Source organism: Chiloscyllium plagiosum, chromosome 4, assembly GCF_004010195.1.
Source record: "Chiloscyllium plagiosum isolate BGI_BamShark_2017 chromosome 4, ASM401019v2, whole genome shotgun sequence".
NCBI lineage: Eukaryota > Metazoa > Chordata > Chondrichthyes > Orectolobiformes > Hemiscylliidae > Chiloscyllium > Chiloscyllium plagiosum.
The window spans coordinates 12,808,308-12,826,410 of record NC_057713.1 but is presented as its reverse complement, the minus strand read 5'-3'; the positions used below and the strand labels follow the sequence as shown (position 1 = coordinate 12,826,410).

At 40.7% G+C, this 18,103-nt stretch overlaps 1 protein-coding gene across 4 annotated transcripts in view; it reads right to left on the bottom strand.

The window, feature by feature from the left end:
* LOC122548856 (protein spire homolog 1-like) overlaps nucleotides 1–18,103 on the bottom strand; it is a 203,617-nt gene that overhangs the window by 67,164 nt on the left and 118,350 nt on the right. For all 4 annotated transcript variants that reach the window (XM_043687728.1, XM_043687729.1, XM_043687730.1 and 1 more), the window contains exons 5-6: nucleotides 16,290–16,370; nucleotides 9,825–9,989 (exon numbers count right to left, since the gene is read on the bottom strand). In XM_043687728.1, the coding sequence (XP_043543663.1) occupies nucleotides 9,825–9,989; nucleotides 16,290–16,370 (246 nt within the window). The remainder of the gene's footprint in view (nucleotides 1–9,824; nucleotides 9,990–16,289; nucleotides 16,371–18,103) is intronic.

Sequence of the window (18,103 nt, the reverse complement as noted above, 5' to 3'; positions counted from 1 at the left end):
AGGGCTGGTGCTTGGGATGGCACTAAGTTGGCATTGGAGCTAAGAAGGAACTTAGAGTTGAGTGAAGGGCATGAGCTGGTACTGAGATTAGGAAGAGCCATGTGCAAATATCTTTAGGAAGGGGCTTGCTGTCACTGAGGGAGCAGAAGTTCCACTCTAATCCAATGAATGTTCTCCCAGCATATTTTCATTGCAGGGCAGACAATGTTTGGTTGGTGTGGTGCCAACTGACTTTCAGATCAGGGCGTGGCACAATGTGTGAAAATGTGCAAAAGGGCCATTCTTTTGCAGCTGAATAACAAATTCCCCAATTATCATTGTCCCTAAAGTTTATAGCTTGTACGGCACATTTAATGCAAGTCTCGATACACGTCATAGGAGTATTATAAAATTTCACATTAAACTAGAAATGCTGATATTTGGAGAGGTGACTAAAAGCTTGGTTGGAGCGGCAGGTTATACATGAGCATTATCATGAGGGGCACAGATAAGGTGAACTGCATAGGTCGTTTCCCTAGGGTAGGGGAGTTCAAAGCTAAAGGGCATAATTTTAAGGTGAGCAGGGAAAGATTTAAAAGGGACCTGAGGGGCAACCTTTTCACTGAGAGGCTGGTACGTATATGGAATGAACTGCCAGAGAAAGTGGCAGATGCAGGCACAGTTACAACATTTAAAAGCCTATTGGATAGGTACATGAATGGGAAAGGTTTAGAGGTATATGGGCCAAGTGCAGGCAAATGGTACTTGTTTAGTTTGGGAAACCTGGTCAGCATGGAAGAGTGAACCAAAGGGTCTGTTTGTGTGCTGTATAACTCTATGATTCTGTTCTATGATGACTCTATATTTTATTTAAAACAATAATCAACTTAGCTTCCAGTATGGAAACATATCAAACATGAACGAACACTTGGGTAGGATGTATTATGAATGAATTTCTTCATTATCCTTCAAGTTTTTAAAATCATAAGAAAAATCACACTCCACACAGTCTGTGGCTTAAATACAAGAAGGCATTTTCTTTTTAACCATGTCAGAATCAATGCAACTGGGCATATAATGCATGATGTACATGTAGTTATGTCCTGCTGTACTTAATGTCTTCAAATCTTGAACTGCAAAGACAGAGGTCGTATTCATACTAATAATAAAAGCAAAATATTGCAGATGTTGGAAATCTGAAATAAGAACAAGTCGTGCTGGAAAAACTCAGTGGGTCTGGCAGCATCTGTGAAGAGAGAAAAAGGGTTAACATTTCGAGTCCAATATGACTTGAAACATGGATTCTGAGTTTCACTCTCCACAGATGCTGCCAGACCTGCTGGGTTTCTCCAGCATGGCTTTCTTTAAATTTGTATACGTATTTTTCTTAGTTTTGCAAAATATGTTCATTCTGAAGCAGACTATGATAAACATTTTCCTACAGAAAGTGTAGCTGAGTATTTTCAGGTCCGTTTTAGAGTGATTTCTTTTCTCATCCGTGGGACAAGGATATTGTTGTCAAGGTCAGCATTTGGTGCCCATTCCTAACTGTCCATGAGTAGGTGGTGACCATTCTGAGTGGACTTGAGAGACCAACTGAGAGTCAATCCATAAAGGAGCATCAGCAGATCTCATGTCAGACAGTTTGGTTAAAACAATGAACACCTCGGTACAAGGTATGCAAGTAAACTCCCAAGCTTTAGCTGACTAGTTGTAACCACCAAGCTGCCATCCATTGTTTTTGTAGACCTTGATATTTTTAACAATGGGGTTAGTCTTCTCATCAGCCTTAGGGCAAACTCAAAATTTTGCCACCAACTTTAAGAACATCAATGGTTACCATCAAACATGGTGTTGGAATATGGGAAGACGATAAGCAATTAGTCCGGAACTTGATTTGAACCCTTATTACGATGCTAAACAAAGTAATTTGGAACACAGAAACTGTACTCTTATTAGTGCTATACCAACTTAACATACACAGCATCAAATTAAGTAGTTGAGGTATTTGAGTGTTTGCAGAGGGCTCCCAATGCTTTGTTTCCATAGTGTTTGGAGAATATTGTCCAATACAGCATAACCTTACTTTAATTAATATAAAATATTTCATTGCCCTTACATTCTTCTGTCACTGCTATTGTACTTACTAAACTCAGCTAATTCCACATTGGCTGTTGATGAATAACTATACAAATTGACTAACACTAGGGGGTTGTTCACTGTTACCATCTCACCTTTTAATGGAGCAAATCTGTGTAAAATTTCTTAACCATTTAGATGCCTTGCTCCTGAAAGACGAAAATTAGCCCAAGGGCAAATCTTAGGAAAATGAATGGAAAAGAGTGAGAAATCTAAAGGTCCATTGGGAAGCTAACAGATAAGATGAAGAAGGGTGATAGTTTATCCAGCACAAACATGATAGAAGTGAACTAATCGGTCTTCCTCTCTAATGCAGACTTCTATATCATTGTATCAATGATACAAATTGATGGCTAGCAGAGATTCTGAGATTTAGAGCAGACAGATCACAGAACCAGGAGTCAGTCAAACATTTGGAAAAATAAACCTTGCAACATTAGATTTTCAGACAGCATGATCTAAAAAATGTCATAATCAAGAAGAAACTTCTGGAGAGACTAACATGTCTGGCACGATCTACGAAGAAAGAAAGAGTTCATATTATGAGTTCAATGTGATTTCCTTTCAGAACTGAAGAATGTTCATAATAGAAGAGTCATTTTCAACTTCACTTTATTGGTGGTGGGTCTTGCCTGATGTTAGTGCATGTTGGAAACTCAGATACCTGTTGAGAGGATTTTACAGCTATCAATATGTGATGGCCCTTCAGTCATCTGGATAATTTACCTTCAGCAGAGAAGGTTAAGCAGAGCTTTTTTAGAAAAAAGGCTTTGACTGAGTAATTAAGGAGAATGCATTTCCACTGGCAAGAAGGTGAACAACCATCTTTATTACATTTAATGATTAATGTATCATGCCATTTAAAAAAAAAATTATTTCACAGTATGGAGGCATTGCTCCATGAGGCAGCTTTATAGGCCATCCTTAATTGCCTTAAGGTGGAGGTGAACTGGCCCTATAGAGAAGTCAAATATGATACAAGAAAAAGAGGCAGAGAAACCAGCTGTGTGAGCCCTCATACCAACTCAACAAGATCATGGTTGAACTTGTGAATCAAATCCACTTTCTTCCAAGATCCCTAGATCTCTTGTTTCTCAAAGTGCCCAAAATATAACAAATCTTAGTCTTGGATGTACTCATCAGCTGACAACCCTCTGATTTACAGAAGGAACTCTATGGAGGGTGCTTTCATGGTTATTTTTGTCCTACTATCAGACAGCAAGAGGAACACCATACACTGGCTTTCCTTCTATTGAAGATACAATGTTAACTAATCACTTGAACAAGAAACAGAATGGTGAACCCATTGCGGTTAGCCTAGAGTCTGTATGGAAACATCAGTGAAGCAGTGAATGAAACTCTGTTGCTCTGGAGTAGCTAAGTTCAAAAATTAGCCAAGGAGCAAGGATTCAGCAGAGTCTAAGAATGCTCATGGTTGATCTTTATTTTGGATATTCTCCTGCCTTATATTTCTAACTAGATGAATTGTCATTTGAGACAAACTGCTCAAATATCTGTCAAGTTTGAAAATTTGACACGTCATTGCTGAAGTATATGGATCATTTTCTTCTAAAAAGCTGAATAGCTCCTAATACTGTTAGATTTTTTGGACTCCTGTTTAATTTCTGTATCCTGAATTTAAGAATAATTTTTCAATAATATGAACAATTTAAACTCATTACCTTTAACATTGATTCATTTAGACCACAACTATACATGGATTTTAGTAAGGCATTTGATAAGGTTCCCCATGGTAGGCTTATGCGGAAAGTCAGGAGGCATGGGATAGAGGGAAATTTGGCCAATTGGATAGAAAACTGGCTAACCGGTCGAAGTCAGAGAGTGATGGCAGATGGTAAATATTCAGCCTGGAGCCCAGTTACAAGTGGAGTTCCGCAGGGATCAGTTCTGGGTCCTCTGCTGTTTGTAATTTTTATGGTGGAGGAACAGAGGGATCTTGGTGTCTATGTACATAGATCTTTGAAGGTTGCCACTCAGGTGGATAGAGTTTGTAAGAAGGCCTATGGAGTATTATCGTTCATTAGCAGAGGGATTGAATTCAAGAGTCGTGAAGTGATGTTGCAGCTGTACAGGACTTTGGTTAGGCCACAGTTGGAGTACTGTGTGCAGTTCTGGTCGCCTCACTTTAGGAAAGATGTGGAAGCTTTGGAGGGGGTGCAGAGAAGATTTACCAGGATGTTGCCTGGAATGGAGAGGAAGTCGTACGAGGATCGGTTGAGAGTTCTCGGCCTTTTCTCGTTGGAACGGCGAAGGATGAGGGGTGACTTGATCGAGGTTTATAAGATGATCAGAGGAATAGATAGAGTAGACAGTCAGAAACGTTTTCCCCGGGTGCAACAGAGTTTTACAAGGGGACATAAATTTAAGGTGAAGGGTGGAAGGTATAGGGGAGATGTCAGGGGTGGGTTCTTTACCCAGAGAGTGGTGGGGGCATGGAATGTGCTGCCTGTGGGAGTGGTAGAGTCAGAATCATTGGTGACCTTTAAGTGGCAATTGGATAGGTACATGGATGGGTGCTTAAGCTAGGACAAATGTTCGGCACAACATCGTGGGCCGAAGGGCCTGTTCTGTGCTGTATTGTTCTATGTTCTATGTTCTAAGACCACTAATCTGGCACATTCCTTTATTAATGTTATCAGGAAAGCGCGAGACATGAATATACACCAGGAGACAGATGCATAAACTGTGCTGTCTGTATCTGTGGGGATTTGTGAAGGGTTGAATCTTTTACAAGCTTATTTGTGTTAGAGGGAATGTAGCCAGGTCCAAAAAAAAGAGGCATACCAAGTGCTGCCTTGGAAAATAGAGAGAGGCCATTTTTCTCCTGGCTTCCTTATAATGGTGACTGACTTTACCATGTAAATCCAGTACTCCCATAAGATGGCACCAGTGAAACAATTTTCTAGCCTGACATTCAATTATAGTCAAACAGACCTATAGAACAGAGAACCTCCCCTCATGCTGCGTACTAAGCACAAAGAGCAATGCAGCACAGGAACAGGCCCTTCGGCCTTCCGAATCTGCGCTGACACATTTTGCCCTTCCATTTTTAAACTGTCTTCACCTAAAGGATCCATATCCCTTTATTCCCGTCCTATTCATGGATTCGTCCAGGTGCTTCTTGAATGCTGCTATGGTGTCTACTTCCACCATCTTCTCTAGCAGCTTATTCCAGGCACTCAGCATCCTTTGTGTGAAAAACTTGCCGCACACATCTCTTTCAAACTTTCCCCCTCGCACCTTGAACCTGTGTCTCCTAGTAATTGACCCCTCCACCCTGGGGAAAAGCCTTATACTTTCCACTCTATCCATGCCATTCATAATCTTATTAACTTCTATCAGGTCACCCCTCAACCTCCTGCGTTCCAGTGAAAACAAACCCAGTCTTTCCAACCCTTCTTCATAGCTAAAATCCTCATACCAGGCAACATCCTGGTAATCCTTCTGGCAGTGTGGTGATCAGAACTATACGTAATATTCCAAGTTTGGCCTAACTAAAGTTCTATAGAGATGCAGCTTAACTTGTCTATCCTTATACTCAATGCCCTTTCCAATGAAGTTAAACATACTATAAGCCTCTTTTTTACGACATTATCTACCTCCGCTGCCACCTTCAGTGATCTGTGGACTTGCACACCCAGATCTCTTTGCATACCAATATTCCTAAGGGTTCTGCCATTCACTGTGTAATTTTCAACTGTACTTGTCCTTCCAAAATGCATCACCTCACATTTGTCCAGATTAAACTCCATCTGCCATTTTTCTGTCCATGCCTCCCAACTGATCTATATCCTCTGACAATCCTCCTCACTAAGCACCAATCTTTGTATCATCTGCAAACTTACTAATTAGACCAGCTATGTTTTCCTCCATATCATTAATGTAGATATGAACAGCAGAGGTCCCAGCAATGATCTCTGGGGAAAAACCACTAGTCACAACCCTCCATCTTTCCACCACTACCCTCTGCCTCCTATGACTCAGCCAGTTCTATGTCCATCTTGCCAGCTCACCCTGATACCATGCAACTTAACCTTATGCACCAGTCTGCCATGAGGGATCTTGTCAAAGCCTTTACTGAAGTCCATGTAGACAACATCAATGCTTTTCCCTCATCAATCATCTTCATCACCTCCTCAAAAAACTTGATCGAGTTTGTGAGGTATGACCTCCCATACTGTCTATCACTAATAAGTCCATTTGCTTCGAAATGCATATAGATCTTGTGTCTGAGAATCTTCAGCAAGTGTTCAGGAACATCACCAGAAACCACCAGCAAGCATAACCCCAGCTTAATTGTGGAATCACTGACTCTGTCTTCTCATTATTGCCCATCACCAACTTGGACTAACAAAAGAAACTGTAAACATGTCTGAAAAACTACTTCACATGAATACCAGCTATTAATGTAGCCAGCGTTTCAAAAAGAGAACAATTATCATTCTCCACAATTGAGTTATTTCCCTTAAGAGAAGTCAAGTTGACTGAAAGATGTGTTCCAATCTAATTGGAGACATGTAGCCCATCAGAACCAAGACAAACAATTCCAACTAATTTCATTTATGCTACACTGGTCCAGATTCAAAACAGATCAATAGGTATTAACCATACTTTGGACACGATCTACTACAGAGTAATAGAAAGGGGTTTAAAATGTAGATAAAGGATAAACCATAAACTAAAAACAGGAGAGTTATCAAGATTTTGGAATACTGTGTTTAAATTTAGCCTCCCTGATGTAGGAAAAATGTTGTGAAACTTGAAAGGGTTCAGAAAAGATTTATAAGGATGTTGTCAAGATTGGAGAGTTTGAGCTATAGGGAGAGGCTGAGTAGGCAGGGCTGTTTTCCCTGGAGCATTGGAGGATGAGGGGTGACCTTACAGAAGTATATAAAATCATGAGGAGCATAGATAGTGTGAATAGTCATGGTCTTTTCCCAGAGTAGGGGAGTCCAAAACTAGGGGGCATAGGGTTAAGGCGAGAAGGGAAAGATTTAAAAAGGACCTAAGGGCTGACTTTTTCATGCAGAGGGTCGTGCATGTATGGAATGAGCTGCCAGAGGAGGTGGTGAAAGCTGGTACAATTACAGCACTTTAGAGGCATGTGGATGAGTGTATGAATAGGAAGGGTTTAAGAGGGATATGGGCCAAATAGATTAACTTAGAATATCTGGTCAGCACGGATAAGTTGGACCGAAGGGTCTGTTTCCGTGTTGTATAGCTCTATGATTCTATTTAATTCCTTTCTGGTTTGCTAAATTTTCTACGCTGCCTTGCTTTTCTGTTTCACTGCTGCCTTTCCCCCTCTTTCAAGCTAAAATCCACAGTATTTTTATATGACTAGTCCAGTTCAGTTTCTCAATGGTTGAGAATGGTTTTAATAGTGGGGATTCATTGATGGTAATGCTGTTGGATACCAAGGAGAGATGGGCCATTGCTTAATTCTTGTGCGATATAGATGGTATTTCTCATTTAGCTCTTACCAGTCCAAAATTTTCTGTCTTTCTGCATAAAGATAAAGAATACTTCAGTATCTGAGGAGTTGCAAATGGCACTGAACATTGTGCAATCAAAAGAAATCATTCCAACTTCTGACCTTATGTCAGAGGGAAGGCCATTAATGAAGCAGCTGAAGGCAATTGGACCCGAACATTATCTTGAGAAACCCCTGCACAATGGACCGTGATTGGCCTTAACCACCTTCCTTTGTAAGATCAAAGGACAGTTTCACCCTAATTCCCTCATGACTTCAAATTGCGAGGCCTACTTGATACCACAATCCATCAATCACACTTCTCTGAAGTTCAACTCTGTGAAGGTTTTGAAAAAAATATGAAAGATTTGGCAAGATTCTTCTTAGGGAATCAAATGGAGTTAGGTGGAATGTGGAATTCGAAACACAAATAGAGATCATTCATGATCCTATAGAATGGGGGAGTAGGCTTGAGAGGCTGAATAGCAAACTTTTATTTTGCATATACACATATAAGAAGCAGACTGCTATATATTCATTTGCGGCATGGATTCCTTTAATTCTCTACCATACATGTTATTGGTAGCTCTAAGGGGACAAAACACACAGCGGCATTTTCAACACATGACAAGCTCTTTTAAAATCTATTTGGTCCATACAGGTTATAATGAAGTCTGGAGCCGAATGATCATGCAGAACCTAAACTGAGCAAAAGTGTGTTGATTACTGGGGAGTCAATGCTGCTTCACAGCTCAACGATGACATTCTCCATCACTTTGTGATGATAGATACAGATTAGCCAGATTGGATTTGCCTGGTTTTGTGCAGGATAATTGGATAGTCCCACCACAGAGGTGGTACAGTCATAATAAAGTTAATGATCTCCTCATGTTCTGTTTTTGTTTGATTTTATAAAACTGTAAATTCTGTTCTGGCTGAGCAAAGGTACATTCAAATCTGATACAGTGTTGAAACTGACCAGCTGTATCCTCAGGCATGTCTCTGGTTCATTGTAACCATGTAAACATGTGGAAATGGTGTTGTGAAGCTGAAAAGAGGGTCACCCTTCTGAAGATAAGGCTCATCACCTTTCTATTTTCGTTATGGTTCTACTGGGGACTGGACTAATTCTCATTTCAATCTCAACAACAATAATTAATAAACTTAAATTGCTTTAGAGCATTTCCAAAGGCCACAAGATTTATTTTTCATTCTTTTCTATTAACATTCTTCAATTGTCAGCATTCCTGTAAATTCTACCTACATGCAATCAACTCCCATTATTAATATCAGTCCAAAACTGTACCGGGAGCTGTGAATAATTCTGCAAATGATTGAAGATATTAACATGTTACCATTGTAGCATTTACACTGCTCCACAACTACTGCAAATTGACTCACACCCAAAACATCCTCTTTCACTCAAACAGTGACAAATGTTTGGAACAATCTGTAAATTGAGATTGTGGAGACAAAAAGGAATCAAGGCTTTGAAAAAGCTGCTGTTTGAACTGAGGGATTTTTCTTGTGTCAAATGATCTTTTCATTGCTCTGACTTTCCTTACATTCTTTTTACTCGCTTATTTCATTGCTTGGCTTGAGACAACAAGATGGCCTTAACCACTTAATCAGAACTGCTCTGCTGACTGCTTCACAACACAAAACAATGTTACAGAAATGGAGCTAACCTGTGATGAGACAGAACTGCCTGGTTCTTGCTAAGAAAACCAAATCAACCATACATTTTTATTTACATCATGACAACAATAACCATGACTCTCACAACTATCAGACAAATTAAACACTGACTGGTGGCAGAAAACACAGAGAGGACAGTTCCAGAGGTTTCTGTGATGGAGTATTTTAATGTTTACAACATGTAAAGAATTGCATCACCTCTGCTGTCGGAACATGCAGGAAACTGAAAAAGAAACCACCACAACTAAAACAATCTTACTCAGTACATATTATATATTTAGACAAGGAAATAAAAATCCCGTGTCCTTTCACTGTTCCCTATCTCACAAAAAATTCAACACACAGTGGTTGGTTCAGAGTTGCTATATGTCGGAAACGCAAGTTTTTAATCATGCGTTTCCACTTGGCTTCCACTCATAGGATAGGGGCGTCACTGCTTAGCCAGCATTTAATGACACACAAACACAAACACACACACACACACACACGGTCTGAGTTGGTACCAATGACTCACCATAACTTTTCGCAGCGTGTACCTTCTGGATCGGATGTCATCCATGAGCATTTCATACGGTGTGAGCTGGTACTCAATAGGCAGGGGGTTATATTGTCTCTCTTGCACCTTCTTCAGCTTCACACCATTCCGCAAATCCCGCATCACTTGAACCCAAAAGCAGGCCTGAAAGTAAAAGCCAATTGCTCTTAGTGTTGGAAATCGCCCATATTCACTGAGGCCCCTTCAGAGTGAAAGGGAAAGGAATTTTCCTGATGTTTTGGGTGCTGTTGCAATGCACTGTTCCCATGTGCCTCTATTAGGGAGAAACAAAAGCGCTATCTTTTGATGACACAGTGACCATTAGGATGAGCCAAGATGGTTACTCAGTCTTGACATGGGCTAGAGACTGATTATAGGAGGACGTTGGAAGAAAGGAAAGATTCTCAATAGAACAAAGGAGCAAAATGTGCAAAACAGCAATAAGTGACACAAAACAGAATTTGTTAAAAGATTGTACATATCTAACAAATGGGTTTATCTACCACAGGTTCAATGTAGGTGAATCACTACATTTGTTGAACAGGGGACATCAATGTTCAGTTTTGTGGAATGGCTGAGAGTGTTCTCCTCAGAACAGAGAAGGTTAAGGGACAATTTCACAGAGCTGTTCGAAATCATAGTGGGTTTAGATTGTGTAAGTAAGCAGTGAGTTTGGCTGGAACTAGTTGATAAAGCTTTAAGATAATTAGCAAAAGAAGTTTTAAAAATGATGCGGTGAATTATTTTCTACCCAGCAAGCTGCTGCAAACTGGATGTATTGCCTGAAAGATTCAATTGTAATCTTTAAAAGAGAATCGAAAGTAAACTTGAAAAGCACAAAAACATAGCGGGGCCATGAGGATAGATCAGGAGAACGGGGTTAATTTAATAGTGTTTTCAAAGAGCTAGTACAGGCGTGTTGTCCAAATGGCCTCCTTCTGCACTGTGACATTCTAGGGCATTAGAATTTTCAAGTCAAGAGGGTTTAAATCCTCAAATTTTATGGTGGCAAATTGTAAAATTACATCCTGATTAAATTCTAATTAAATCTGATGATCTGCACGCTCTCACCAGAAAGCCCACCATAGAAGACAATAGATTGTGGCAAAAATCCAATTAATGTCCTTTGAAGAAGTAAACCTGCCTGATTTGACCTATGTTACATTCCTGTCCCTCATGACATGATTGTCTTTTAATGCCCAAAACAGATTGGGATGTACAATAAAGGCTTTGACAGCAATCCTAAAAACCAATAAATAAAAGGTTTCTCTGGAAGCAGCACAGAGTAATAGGCATTTGATCATATGAGATGGTGGGACAGGAACACATATTGGGCAGAATGTCTAGGTCTAGTCTTTTATTGAGGAATACAGAATTAGCCATTGAACATAGATGGTCAGCAAACAATTTTTTCTTCACCTCTTGTCTCCAGATACATTATAAAGCAAATATTGAAAGAGACATAATGTTGACAACAGAAGTAAATATTTCATTCACATTATAAGAACAGATATTGTTCTTAAATGATATTTACAGATTTAAAATGTTGACAGAATGAACACTACCTGCTTAAAATGGCTCGGCTTCCAGAGAAAAAGTCAAATAAATTTACAGTTCAAAGCGACAATTGCATGTTTCTCATGAACACAGATGATTAAGGAATGATCTCGTTGAGGTGTTTAGGATGATGAAAGTTGTTGTTCAGGTAGATAAAGATTTGTCTTTGCAGGGAGAGTCCTGACATAGAGCTATAACTAGAAGAACTTTCAGGAAACAATTCTTCACACCAAAGGCGATAGAACTCTAGAATTCTTTCCCATACCTGCCTTCAAACAGGTAGGGTATAGAGTATACTAAAACCTCAAAACTGAGATTGATAGATTTCTGCTAGATTAGGATATTAAGGTACATGGAACGAAGACAATTGGATGCAATTAATATGCAGTTCGACTGGGATCTAATTGAATATTGCAGCAGGAATAAAGACCTCAATGCCCTTCTCCTATTTCTATGAAATGCCTGTTGCCTCCCTCTTTCCTATGGCTTGTTCAGAGTTACAGATGACTCACCTCCCACTCTCTTGATGCTATTCCCATTAACCTGCTGACCACATGATTTCATTTGCGGCCCCATACAAGCCGATATAGTAAAACATTCCCTTACCTGCAGTGTCAGAGCTGCTAACACTGAGGCACATCAGGGAGAGGGAACATTAACCTGAACCATTACAAGATTCATACTGAATGCAGAAAGGTTACCACCCCTTATGGGACAGTCTAGGACCAGAGGCCATAATCTCAGAATAAAGCGTCACTTTTTTTTAATTGATTCATGGGATGCAGGCATCACTGGCTAGGCCAGCATTTATTGCCACCCCCTAAGTACCCAGAGGGCGTTTATAAGTCAACAACATTCTTGTGGGTCTGGAGTCACATGTAGGCCAGACAAGTAAAGGATGGAAGGTTGCTTCCCGAAAGGGGATTAGTGACAATCGATAACGGATTCATGGTTACCATTAGACTCTTAATCTCAGATTTCTTTTTGATTGAATTCAAATCCCACCATCTGCCATGGTAGGATTCGAACCTGGGTTCCCAGGATGTTATCTGGGTCACTGGTTTAATAATCCAGTGATAATACCACTAGGCCATCACCTCCCCTTGAAGTTTAAGAAAGAGATGAGGAGAAATTTCTTCTTTCAGAGGGTAGCAAATCTGTGGAATTCCTTATCACAGAGAACAGTTGAAGCTGGGTTGTTAAGAATATTCAAAACTGAGAAAGACAAATTCTTAATCAGTAAGAAAATCAAGGGTTTTTAGAAAAAGGCAGGAAAGTGGAGTTAGGAATGATCAAAAGAGCTGTGATTTCACTGAATGGCAAAGCAGACTTGATAGCCCCAATAGCCTAACTCTGCTCCTACACCTATTGGTCTTACTTCAGATATTTGCCCCTCTCTTTCTAAACTGTTGTCATCACTTCCCTCTTTAACCAATTTGACCATGACCTCTCTTTCTTGCCACCTCCAAACTCTGGTTATTATTGCACTGCAAACTTATCTGTTGTTTCCCACAACTCCATGTCTGAATCTGCATCCAATAAATTTTCCACCATTGACACAGAACTGATGGAAATCTCAAAAGACACTCCTGTGATTTTGACTGTGGTAAACTCTCCTCCCCAACAACACATAGGGATTAGTAACTAGCATGTCACTCCTTTGCCTACACCCCACTTTCTCCGATAGCAAGCATCAAACTGCTGATCCTTTGTGAACGATGATGCTCAGATTTCAAACATTGACACACAAAAATATACTTAATCCTCAGTTATGTTATACGCTGGACTAGTTGCAAGCAGTTTGCACTGTGCTCTTGGTTTCACTTGATCACTTTTAGCTGAATGATGGCAAATATACAAGCTGCAAGAAAGAATTGAACACGATCAACCCAGTTCACCAGGTCAAATAACCCAAGTGGCTGATCAGTGACAGAAGTTCAAATCCCAGCCCAGTGGCTGGAGAATTTAAATTCAGACAATAAATAATTCTGGAGTAAAAGCCTGGAATCAGTATTGATGACCATATAACTGCTGGATAATTGTAAAGAGCTATCTGATTCACTTTAAGGAAGGAAATCTGCTGTGCTCCCATAGTCTGGGCTACAGCAATGTGGGTAGCATTGATACTCTGAAGTATCTGAGGAATTCACTCAGTTAAGGGAAATAAATGTTGGCCTTTCCAGTCACAGTTACATTCCATGAATGAATTAAAAATAAAGCAATGGTGGATGCTGAGGATTTCCTCTCTCTCTGTTTTTCTTCAGTTGAGGGCTTGCCATGCGATACCAATTTTTAAAAATACCTTTAAAATGAATTTCTGTTGAGTTTAGCAAGATTCAGGCTGCCTCTCAGAAGGTGAATGAAGACTGAATCAGAGAGGGGTGAGAGGGTGAGGAAATGTCAGTATTTTGCAGTAGGAGTCTGTAGTTGGTATGTGTGGTGTTTCGCTGAGTAGCCATGGAGTCTTGATGTGGAAGTGCTGGTTAAAAAATCAAAAGAACTGGGAATGCTGTAAATCAGAAACAAAAACAGAAATTGCTGGAAAAGAAGTATTTGTGAAGGGAAACTGGAATTAATGTTTCAGGTCCGGTGACCTTTCCAAGAACTGGTTTATTTGACCAGTCTTCACCTGACAAAGGGGTAGCGCTCTAAAAGTTTGTGATTTCAAATAAACTTGTTGAACTGTAACCTGATGTTGTGTGACTTCTGACCTTGTCATGGAGTCATTGGATGGAATATAGTGGTCTCTGCTGAGGTGTGTCAGGAGACAGGGGCCTTTTCATCAAGTGCCCCACTGTTTTTTTTTGCTTCTGTCCCCTTTATGTCCAGGGTGGGAAGCTTCCAGGGGATTTCCTCATTGTCAAACATCAGGAAAAGATGTATCTGAGTCTCCCCTCTTCTGCAATCCTAAGTTTCCCCTTTCTGCCCTGCCTGCAAACTGGCATCCTCTGTCAGCTCTGTACCTCTCCCTGCCAAATCCTGGGAAAAACCTCAGCACTGACCACTTACAAGCTTGATTGGCAGCTAATCCAGGCAGCCTTCCCCAGCAAAAGCATCATGGGGCTTTCACACATTCTCCATTTGTCAGGTAAGTCTGTTCACATGGAGTAAATACCATCCACATGGTCAAAACAATTCAGCAGGGGTCATTCAGTCCAACAAATCCAAGCTGGCTCACTGTAGAGCAATCTAGATAGTCACAATGCCCATGTAGCCTTGCAAGTTTAAATCCCTCGAGTGCCCAACCAATTTCCTTACGAAACTATTTTTGCAGCTTCCCTCTTTGACAGTGGATACTCACTGTGTAAAATGGATCATCCTCACATTCCTCAGAACTGATGGAAATCTCAAATGACGCTCCTGTATGACACTTTAAATCAGAGCCATCAACCCCCAACCCCCGAGTCTTTAAACCATCAGCTAAGGTGATTGGTTTTTGTTTTGAAAATCTTCCATAATCTTATACATCTCCAATAAAGCCCTCATTAACCTTGTTTCTCTCCCCGCCCCTCCACAAGGATAAACCAAGCGGCACGGTGGCTCAATGGTTAGCACTGTTGCCTCACAGCGCTAGCAACCTGGGTTCGATTACACCCTTAGGCGATGGTCTGTGTGGAGTGTGCACATTCTCCCTGTGTCTGCGTGGGCTTCCTTCAGTCCAAAGATGTGTGGGATAGGTGGATTGGCCATGCTAAATTGTCCATAATGTTCAGGGATGTGCAGGGTAGGTGGGCTAGCCATGGTAAATGCAGGGATAGGATTGGCTTTGGGTGGGATGCTCTTTAGAGGGTCGGTGTGGACTTGATGGGCCAAATGGCCTGCTTCCACACTTTAGGGATTATATGATTCTCCAACCAAATGTTGTAATTAAAGATCCTTATCCCTGGAACTATTCTAGTGAATCTCCTCTGTGCCTCTCAAGGACTCTCACTTCCTTCCTAAGGTGTGCCAACCTGAATTGGATGCAGTTCTCTAGTTGTCACCTAAACAGAGTTTAGACAAGTTCAGCTTAACTTTCCTGATTTTGTACTCAACATTATATATATATATATATCCTGCCACTTCAGAGATCTATGTGCATGCACCTCAAGTCCATCTGTCTCCACACTCACACTTTAGATTGTGCCAGTGTACCTAGAGTCTACAGTGTCTTCTTTAAAAATCATTTTTTTAATTGAGGTACAGGGCAAGGCAGCATTTATTGCCCACCCCTAATCACTTTTGAGAAGGTGGTGGCAAGTTGAACCATAAAAGTACATCTAGTGCAGGAATATTGTGAGAGAATTTCAGGATCTTAAACCAGCAACAGTGAAGAAATGGCAATATAGTTCCAAGCCTCTCCCTAGCCCATATGCCACTTCCATGTTAAGTAACACGTGCTTCCTGCCTGCCCAGGTGTGTTGAGGGGAAAGGGTCCTAATGATTAGATTAGATTCCCTATAGTGTGGAAACAGACCTTTCAGCCCAGCAAGTCCACACCGACTCTCCGAAGAGTAACCCACTCAGATCCATTTCCCTCTGACTAATGCACCTAACACTATGGGCAATTTAGTATGGCTAACTCACCTGACCTGCACATCTTTGGACTGTGAGAGAAAACCCATGCAGACACGGGGAGAATGTGCAAACTCCACACAGACAGTCACCCAAGGCTGGAATCAAACCTGAGTCCCCAGTGATGGAGGCTGCAGTGCTAACCACTGAGCCATCGTGCCGCCCTGTCAAACATGGCTACCATAATTCAACCAGATACATGTGAAATGCTTCAGTGCTGTCAAGTACCATTGATATAAGAACTTTACAAATAACTTTACAATTCAAAATTTGTTAAATTAAAATAATGAAAGCAAACAGGAGCGTTAATCAGTCAAACAAGCAGCATCTTACCCAGTCAAAGTTATTGAGCTCATTAAGTTCCATGTTGGGGTGACTGCTTTCACCCTTCTCATCCAGCAGTTTCTTCAGATTCTGTCAATCAATACAACATGTTAAGACAGTGTACCATATAATGTAGAACACAGGAGGTGGGCATAGTCCATTATGCCTGTATCAACTTTATAAGACAGCTACCCAATTAATCAATCATAACCCATTTCATAAAAACGTAGAAAATGGAAGCAGGAATAGGCACTTCAATCCTTTGTACCTGCTTCACAATTCAACCCGAACCCCTATCTCAATGCCATATTCCCACTTTCTCCCTATACCCTTGATGCCTTAAAATCTAAAAAAGAATCTTTCTTGAAGATATTCAGTGGCATGACCTCCTCAGCCTTCTGGGGTAGAGAATTCCACTAGAATGAAGAAATATTTCTAAAAGATCTACCCTATATCCTGAGACTGTGAATCTTGGTTCAAGAGTCCCTAATCAGGGTATGCATCCTCCCTGCTCCTAGTTAGTCCAGCCCTCTTAGAACTGTATACATTTCAATCAGATCCCCTCTCATTCATCTAAACTCTAATGAATGTAGGCCCAGTCAAGCCAATCTCTTCTCATTACCATTTCGTGGTATCAGCCAAGTGAACTTCTGCTGCACCCTCTCCATATCCATTCTTAGGTAGGGAGAAAAGGTCTGCACAGAATGCTCCAGGTATGGTTTCTCCAAGGGTCTGTATAACTACGGTAGGTCATCCTACTCCAGAGTACAAATCCTTTGGCAGTGAAACCCAACATACCAATTGTGCCAAGAAATGGAGGACAGTTCAATTCTTTTGCCCATTTTCTTTCCAATTTCTCTAAAATGCTCAACTTTTACAGAGGTATATCACCCAAAACGGCATTCAATGTGCGTTAACATTAACAGTGAGGACGTAGATAAAATCATAACCATATTCACAGAGGAACACAGGAGCAGGAGTCGACCATTCAGCCCATTGAGCCCTTGGCTCAATGGGCTGAATGATCATGGCTGACCGAACATGACAATGCTTTTTATAGGTTGTTCTGCTATAATATGACAGTTGTGTTCCTCTGCAACCTCGCACAGTAAAAAATTGTACTATGGAAAACCGTTATAGAAAATTGTACTGTAGAAGATTGTTAATAGAAAATCGCTATACCCGTCTAGTAGAAAGTTTGTGTTATTCAAACAATGCCCACAATTTGTCAATCGTATTATAACTAATTCATGCTAATGAAACGCATATTATAGCAGAATGACCTGCACTCACCTCGTCCCACAGGCCTGTACACCACGGTAATCAGAAATTTACCAATTTCCACTTGAAACATATACAAAGACTAAGCCCTCTGGGGCAGAGACACATACTTTCAGCAGTAATGCTGTCTAACAATTGGACACTGACTGATTTCCAACTTTTCCCACAGGTGATCAAATGTAAATCGATGCTTGTTGCTCTGTCTGAGACTAAGTGACTCAGTACTGTCTGTGAACTGCTGGCTGTTCCAGATGAAGGATGCTATTACTTTTGTTCTGCCCGCCATGCACAATCGCTGATTTGAATGAAGAACTGAGCCTGTGGATTGCCTTCCCGTGTGACCTGAGCAAGACTGGACAGCATTGAGAAATGGCACTAGATAATATTACGACAGAAACACCATCAAACAGAATGAGAGTTAGATCTTGCTATTTGCCCAGTCAGTCACTGGCTGCAAGCCAATGCATGGCTTGAACGGGCACAAACATTTGCAATGATGTTCACTCTGTTTTAAAAATGCTGCCTCAGGGAGTCAATCAAGT